Below are 8653 nucleotides of genomic sequence, written 5' to 3'. Positions count from 1 at the left end.
GGTCATGACTTGCTGGATTGAGCAAGAGGGGACAAAAGTTCAGACAACTGCACTCAGTTTATAAGAAGAGGGTATCTACCGACTCTGATGATTGCGCTCAATTTATCAAAGGAGGTATCCATGGACTCTAATGATCGCTCCTGATTTATCAAAGGGGATATCCCCTGACTACTGACGATCAAACTTGATTAACCAAAGGGGGTGTCCACTGACCCGGAAGACTGCACTCGATTTATCAAAGGGGGTATCCATCGGCTCTAACGATCGCGCCTAAAATTTATCGAAGGGGATATCCCCTGAGTACTGACGATCAAATTTGATTAACCAAAGAGGGTAACCACTGTCCCGGACACTTGTGCTCAATTTATCAAAGGGGGTATCCACTGATTTTGATGATCGCTCCTGATTTATCAAAGGGGATATACCCTGACTACTGACAATCAAACTCGATTAACCGGATACTTGTGCTCAATTTATCAAAGGGGGTATTCACCGACTCTAACGATCGCACTTGATTTATCAAAGGGGGTATCCACTGATTTCTGATGATCACTCCTGATTTATCAAAAGGGATATACCCTGACTACTGACGATCAAGCTCGATTAACCAAAGGGGGTGTCCACTGACCCTGACGACTGCTCTCGATTTATCAAAGGGGGTATCCATCGACTCTAACAATCACACTTAGTTTATCACAGAGGGTATTCACGAACTCTGATGATCGCACTCGATTTATCAAAGGGGGTATCCCCCGACTCTGACGCTCATGCTCGATTTAGCAAGGTGGTTCCTGCTTTGACGATGTACTCGGTCTTGCCAGGGTGGCAACCCCAAAATGCCTACGAACGCACTCTACATGGAAAAATTGTGGGTCATGAGTCCAAAAAAAAAAATTAAGAAAATTGCTGTAACTGACCTGACCCATGGATTTTTTGGAAACGTGGGACATGTGAAGTTTTGACAGCTCATGGTCACTTGTTCGGAGACTACTTAAAGAAGACATCTGATTTGTATCATCTGAACCATCGTGAATGAATGAATGAATGGATTTTTTGTTCAGTGAGGAGACGCAGTCTAAATAGAGTTATTTACATAATTTTATGATTTTTTTCATACAGTATATAAAATCCAAGAAATGTAAAAGCTGAAGCATATGGAAATTGCCAAACTTACACGACCATCAAAAGGTAATTACATTCTGAACAGCCAAAGACTGTGTGTGTGTGTGTGTGTGCTGTGTGTGTTAAAACACTTAGGCTGATTATAGACGTGCCCGTGGTGAAGGTACTTGGTGTTACGCAGAATGAGCCGTTTTAGGCAGTTTTGTCAAACTTGTATGCTGGAAAATGCTTACAAATTAAAAGCAAAGGGCATTCATGCTACCGCATTAAATAAAGACTTTGTAAACCTTCATAAAAGCAACATCGAAATATTGTAAATTAGTTCAATGAATATTTTAAAATAATAAGAGTAGGGTATCTAAAATAGTAATCTTACTGAAAAGAATATTTTTTTTACACAATAGCCTTAACATTTCAAAATATATATATAAAAATAAAGTGGTACACACAGCTTAACATATAGCGTCGGTAAAGGTTATGTTTGTTATTTTTCCACGTCATTTCTTCACAAACATTTTGTGGTTGAGTGAGGAACGACCAGTGATGAATGTTTGGGGTTGCCATCCTGGGCGTTCAACATTTAACCAAACAAAAAGTCATAGCAAAGAAACAGGTGCCCAGTGGCGCAAAACAGAAAATAAAGAGTCGTCAGTCTTGACAATAAGGCGTTGTGCAGTCACCAATATAAGAGCTCGTCCTGCCGTGTGCTCTATACTTCTTCAGCAGACCTGTGATTTATAGGTGGGTGGGGCCTGGACGGGGTGGTGGAGTCAATTGCCCTCACTGGGCGTCTTCCTTGGCACTGTGGAGGGAATGGAAGTGGAAATTATCAGCGGCAGTGGTGCTTTCTTGTCAAAGACTTGTATTATGAACTCAGATGAGCGCAGAGGGTGATATCACTGACATGCTTGCGTGAACACATGGTACACATGAATTTTCCACAAGAAATTAACAATCAAAAATTAAACGATTCCTATACATTTTAAAAAATACATAGCCAGTCCTGGTGTTTTATATTGAATCCTATGGGGCCATGGGGCATAAATACTGACTGAATATGTCCATTTTTAAAGCCAAGAACGTTACCAAGCATGGAGCTGCGTGTTGTGATTGCACACACCTTGGTAAAAAGGCTTGTACGTGTCATTGGTGAACAAAAAAAAAAGAACACCAATATTATGAGATTCCACCATTTTAAAGGAAGACCAGCTCTACGCTCGACATCAATGCTTATCTTCTTCTGCTAACCTTTCAGTTCCCAGGTTGCAGTTTCCTCTCTAAAGACCAAATCACAGTAAACTGTTCATGCCACGTGGCCAGTTTTGCTTTAATTTACATCTATGTAAACTCACAGAAGCGACTAGAAAATGTATCCTTACCTCGAGAAAAGTAGTAGATAGATAGATGGATGGATGGATAGATAGATAGATACTTTATTAATCCCAAGGGGAAATTCACAAAGTACCAGGAACACGAGATAAAACGATTACGTCCAGATCCCTTCAGTTGTCATGAAGATACGAGGGGGTACCCAAAAATAAGCGGAATCTGTACCTGACGTGCAACATCGACTTAGTCGCCAATTTCACCTCTATGTGTGGCACACTTACAGTATTCTGTGGCAGTCTGCCAAATGCCATTGCTCTGTATTGTTCGTACGCCATCTGCAAATTTCGCCGTTTGGAGTAGCATACTTACAACAAGTGCCGTTGCTCTGTGTTGTTCGTACGCCATTCTGTGTCGGTTTTTCTTGGTGCTTATAAAACGTGTTATGCGATTTTTGTGACGGGCTGATCATAAAGAAAGAAATTTTACTTTTTCTTAGGGAAACAGCTGCTGAAACTGTAGTGATGCTTGAAACTGCTTTTAAAGAGGAAGCTTTAAGTAAAATGCAGGTCTACGAGTGGTTTTCACGTTTCAAACGAGGGGAAATGTCACTTGAAGACCAACCATGATCTGGCCAACCTTCTACAATTAGGAATGACGAAAATGTTGAAAAAGTTCGCAATGCAATTTACGAAGATCGTCGTTGGACTATTGAAGAGATTTCGGAATTGAGTTCTTGCCACCTTCCCTACTCGCCTGATCTTTGCTCCGTGCGACTTGTTCTTGATCCCACGCATGAAAAAAGAACTCAAAGAAAAGCGTTTTTGTACCGTGGAGGAAGTGAAAGAAAAATCGCTGCAGGACAACGTTCCTCTTCAGCGATTCCAAAAAATGTTTCCACCCAGTGAGGAAACCGTTGAAGACAAATGCATTCATTCACACGGAGAGGACTTTGAAGGAGACTAAACTTTGAGTAAGTAAAAATGATTTAAATAATTTTTTCTTTCAATTCTGGTTATTTTTGGGTACCCCCTCATACATGGGGAACACGGTTTTCTTTAACTGAAAGAAGACATATTTGGTAAATTTTAAGCTTTCTTTTTCCATTTGAGCCTCATAGGGGTTCACTGTAAAATTCAGTGTATTTTTTAAAATTTAGAGAAAATGTTTCACTTTAGAACACAATTTTGCACATCAAATCACACAGTTCAAAGTCCAGATGCCATGTTTGTGATGAAATAAGTTTGACTTGAAAAATGCCAAATGTATCCTTTAAGAAAAGTAATCCCTGAAAGACAGAGCCTGTGACCCTCAAAGCATGAATGTTTCTGCAGGTAAAGGCCTCACAATACCACGTAATTTGAAAATAAAAAAGCAAAATGTAGTCCAAGCGTTTTTTTTTTAATGAACGAGTAATATACTCAAAACCACCAAAATGACCTGGTGCACCATAAAAATGCAATCCCTGTGGTGCAATAAAAAAATACGATGTTAGTAATTTCTCATGAGGTTAAATCAAACAATACAATGATGAAAACGGTGTCGTCCTTGCAGTAGGCGTGCTTGGGAGATGAAAGTTTTGACAGCGGGAAAAAGAGAGGGCAGCCCACTCGCAACATTCATTTCTTTTAGAGGCCTCTGAAATGAACTTGATTTAAGGTCTGGCCGAAAAGCATCGATCACATGTTCCCGGTGATTTTTGATCCATTAAGAAAAAAGTCACCTAAAAAAAAAAAAAATGAATGGAGATAAAAGTCAAAACAGTTGATTCGACAAATATCATTTTTCTTTAAAGAATCTCAAAGCAATCAATTCTTAACCCAGAGGGGATTTGATTTATTTCATAACAGACCTCTACATTCCATATGTTTCACGTGACTCTCATGTCACCAGCATTCCCATTTTAGCCTGCTCTTACCTAAATATTTGAAATGTGAATTTCCCCTTGGAATTAATAAAGTAATAAATTAATAAAGTATCTATCTATCTATCTATCTATCTATCTATCTATCTATCTATCTATCTATCTATCTATCTATCTATTGTATAGTGCCTTTCAAATCTATCTATCTATCTATCTATCTATCTATCTATCTATCTATCTATCTATCTATCATATAGTGCCTTTCATCTATCTATCTATCTATCTATCTATCTATCTATCTATCTATCTATCTATCTATCTATCTATCTATCTATCTATCTATCTATCTATCTATTGTATAGTGCCTTTCATATCTATCTATCTATCTATCTATCTATCTATCTATCTATCTATCTATCTATCTATCTATCTATCTATCTATCTTTGAGTAGTGAGAAAAGCGCTATATAAATGCAAAGAATTATTATTATTATCTATCTATCTATCTATCTATCTATCTATCTATCTATCTATCTATCTATTGTATAGTGCCTTTCATATCTATCTATCTATCTATCTATCTATCTATCTATCTATCTATCTATCTATCTATCTATCTATCTATTGTATAGTGCCTTTCATATCTATCTATCTATCTATCTATCTATCTATCTATCTATCTATCTATCTATCTATCTATCTATCTATCTATTGTATAGTGCCTTTCATATCTATCTATCTATCTATCTATCTATCTATCTATCTATCTATCTATCTATCTATCTATCTATCTATCTATCTATCTATTATATAGTGCCTTCATATCTATCTATCTATCTATCTATCTATCTATCTATCTATCTATCTATCTATCTATCTATCTATCTATCTATCTATCTATTGTATAGTGTCTTTCATATCTATCTATCTATCTATCTATCTATCTATCTATCTATCTATCTATCTATCTATCTATCTATCTATCTATCTATCTATCTATCTATCTATCTAAACCTGCTTCTTCTCTGTTCTGCTTCTGTTCACTCTGCTGGCTCACGACTGGACGGCTGCGTGCAGCTCTAAAATACAAACCTTCGGTGCCTTCTGTGATCCTGAGAAATGTGATCTCGCTACCAAATAAGATCGACGAACTGGCTGTGCTGGTGAAAAATGTCAGGACCTACAGAAAACGCAGTTTGTTGTGTTTTACTGAAACGTGGCTAACAACTAACATCCCAGATGCTAACGTGGAGCTAACCGGGTTTAGCACAGTTAGAGCGGACAGAGACGCAAGTAACTGCGGAAAGAACACAGGAGGTGGACTCGCACTCTATGTCAGTACAAGATGGTGCAACTCTGGACATGTAAACGTTAAAATCTCCACTTGCTGCAGGGACATTGAACTGTTGGCCGTTAAGTCTGCGTCCCTATTACTTGCCCAGAGAGTTTGGAAACGTCATTGTTGTTACTGTTTACATCCCTCCTCGGGCGGATGTGGAGACAGCGAGTGACATCATCCATTCTGCTGTTGCTAAACTACAAATGCAGCACCCCGAGGCACTTGTGCTAATTGCTGGAGACTTTAACAATGTGACGCTGGACAAAACATTACCTGCCTTCTCCCAGTATGTTGATTGTAACACCCGGGGAAATAGGACTATTGACTTACTGTATGCAAACGTTAAAGACGCATACAGCGCCACCCCGCTGCCTACGCTTGGGAAAGCAGATCATAACCTGGTTCTGCTTCAGCCTCACTACAAACCAAGAGTGAGGGTCCTACCTACAACCACACGCTCATTCAGGAAGTGGACCCTGAAGCAGAGCAGGCTCTGAGAGACTGCTTTAGAACTACAGACTGGGATATCCTGCAGGGGTCACATAGTGAGAACATTGAGGAGGTTCTTGACTGCACTACTGATTACATCAACTTCTGTTTGGACATCGTAGTTCCAGTAAGAACAGTACGCTGCTATGCTAACAACAAGCCATGGATTACAAGTGACATCAAGGGCCTTTTGAACCAGAAGAAAAGGGCTTTCAAAGGCGGTGATCAGCATGAGCTCAAGCGCGTGCAGAAGGAACTCCGAGTCTAGCTCAGGGCAACGAAGGAGCAGTACAGGAGAAAGCTAGAGCAGAAGTTGCAGAACAACAGCATGAAGGAAGTGTGCGATGGGATGAAGATCATCACCGGCTGCAGCTCGAAGTGGGGTGCCACCATCGAGAGAGACGTGAAGAGAGCAAACCAGATGAACAACTTTTTTAACAGGTTTGACCACCCTAACACACTCTCACCTCATAATACTGCACCCTCCAACCATCCTTATGCTGATACCAGCATAGGAGAGAGTCTACCCCAACCCACATTACAGCAGCTCAGGTAAGCAGAGAGCTGAGGAGACTTTGTGCCAGCAAAGCAGCGGGTCCAGATGGAGTATCGCCACGACTGCTGAAGGTCTGTGCAACGGAGCTGGGGAGTCCTCTACAGCGCATCTTCAACCTGCGCCTGGAACAGGGGAGAGTCCCGAGGCTTTGGACAACATCTTGCATCACCCCCGTCCCAAAGATATCACGTCCTAGTGAGCTGAACGACTTCCAGCCTGTCGCTCTGACGTCACATGTGATGAAGACCATGGAGCAGCTGCAGCTTCACCACCTGAGGCCACAGGTCGCCACGCCCTCGACCCTCTGCAGTTTGTATACCAGGAGAAGGTGGGAGCGGAGGATGCCATCATATACATGCTACACCGATCCCTCTCCCACGTGGACAGAGGCAGTGGTGCAGTAAGAATTATGTTTCTGGACTTCTCTAGCGCATTCAACACCATCCAACCTCTGCTCCTTAGGGACAAGCTGACAGAGATGGGAGTAGATTCATACCTGGTGGCATGGATCATGGACTATTTTACAGACAGACCTCAGTATGTGCGTCTCGGGAACTGCAGGTCTGACATTGCGGTCAGCAACACAGGAGCACCGCAGGGGACTGTACTTTCTCCGGTCCTGTTCAGCTGATATACATCAGACTTCCAATACAACTCGGAGTCCTGCCATGTGCAAAAGTTTGCTGACGACACTGCTATCGTGGGCTGCATCAGGAATGGGCTGGAGGAGGAGTATAGGAAACCTAATCAAGGACTTTGTTAAATGGTGTGACTCAAACCACCTACAAACTGAACACCAGCAAAACCAAGGAGCTGGTGGTGGATTTTAGGAGGACCAGGCCCCTCATGGACCCCATGATCATCAGAGGTGACTGTGTGCAGAGGGTGCAGACCTATAAATACCTGGGAGTGCAGCTGGATGATAAACTGGACTGGACTGCCAATACTGATGCTCTGTGTAAGAAAGGACAGAGACAACTATACTTCCTTAGAAGGCTGGCGTCCTTCAACATCTGCAATAAGATGCTGCAGATGTTCTATCAGACGATTGTGGCGAGCGCCCTCTTCTATGTGGTGGTGTGCTAGGGAGACAGCATAAAGAAGAGGGACGCCTCAAGCCTGGACAAACTGGTGAGGAAAGCAGGCTCTATTGTAGGCACTGAGCTGGACAGCTTGACATCCATGGCAGAGCGACGGGCGCTGAGCAGACTTCTGTCAATCATGGAGAATCCACTGCATCCACTGAACAGGATCATCTCCAGACAGAGGAGCAGCTTCAGCGACAGACTGCTGTCACCGTCCTGCTCCACTGACAGACTGAGGAGATCGTTCCTCCATCACACTATGCAACTCTTCAATTCCACCCGGTGGGGTAAATGTTAACATTTAACATTATACAAAGATATTGTCTGTCTGTATACCTGCATTGTTATCAGTCTTTAATTTAATATTGTTCTTTATCAGTATGCTGCTGCTGGAGTATGGGAATTTCCCCTTGGGATTAATAAAGTATCTATCTATCTATCTATCTATCTATCTATCTATCTATCTATCTATCTATCTATCTATCTATCTATCTATCTATCTATCTATCTATCTATCTATCTATCTATCTATCTATCTATCTATCTATTATATAGTGCTTTTCAATATCTATCTATCTATCTATCTATCTATCTATCTATCTATCTATCTATCTATCTATCTATCTATCTATCTATCTATCTATCTATCTATCTATCTATCTATCTATCTATCTATCTATCTATCTCTAATGCTGTTATTACGTTTGTGGATGACACAACAGTGGGGGGTCTCATCGGCAATGGGGATGAGTCAGTTCAAAGAATGGACATACGACGACTGGCGGACCACAGAATGGACCTACGATGATTGGTGGACCACAGACTGGACATACGACGATTGGCGGACCACAGACTGGACATACGATGATTGG

At 41.2% G+C, this 8653-nt stretch overlaps 1 protein-coding gene across 1 annotated transcript in view; it reads right to left on the bottom strand.

Annotated features, from left to right (window-relative positions):
* Positions 1–3828: 3828 nt before the first annotated feature.
* Positions 3829–8653, bottom strand: part of LOC114657700 (TNF receptor-associated factor 1-like) — a 130524-nt gene continuing 125699 nt past the window's right edge. The window contains 3 exon segments of the mRNA XM_051932303.1: positions 3829–4055; positions 4057–4146; positions 4148–4171. Coding sequence (XP_051788263.1) covers positions 3951–4055; positions 4057–4146; positions 4148–4171 — 219 coding nt within the window. The 3' untranslated portion in view covers positions 3829–3950.

The sequence above is a fragment of the Erpetoichthys calabaricus genome, chromosome 9 (assembly GCF_900747795.2).
Source record: "Erpetoichthys calabaricus chromosome 9, fErpCal1.3, whole genome shotgun sequence".
Taxonomy (NCBI): Eukaryota; Metazoa; Chordata; class Cladistia; order Polypteriformes; family Polypteridae; genus Erpetoichthys; species Erpetoichthys calabaricus.
Note: the sequence above shows the minus strand (reverse complement) of the source record. Positions and strands in the feature narration are given on the sequence as shown.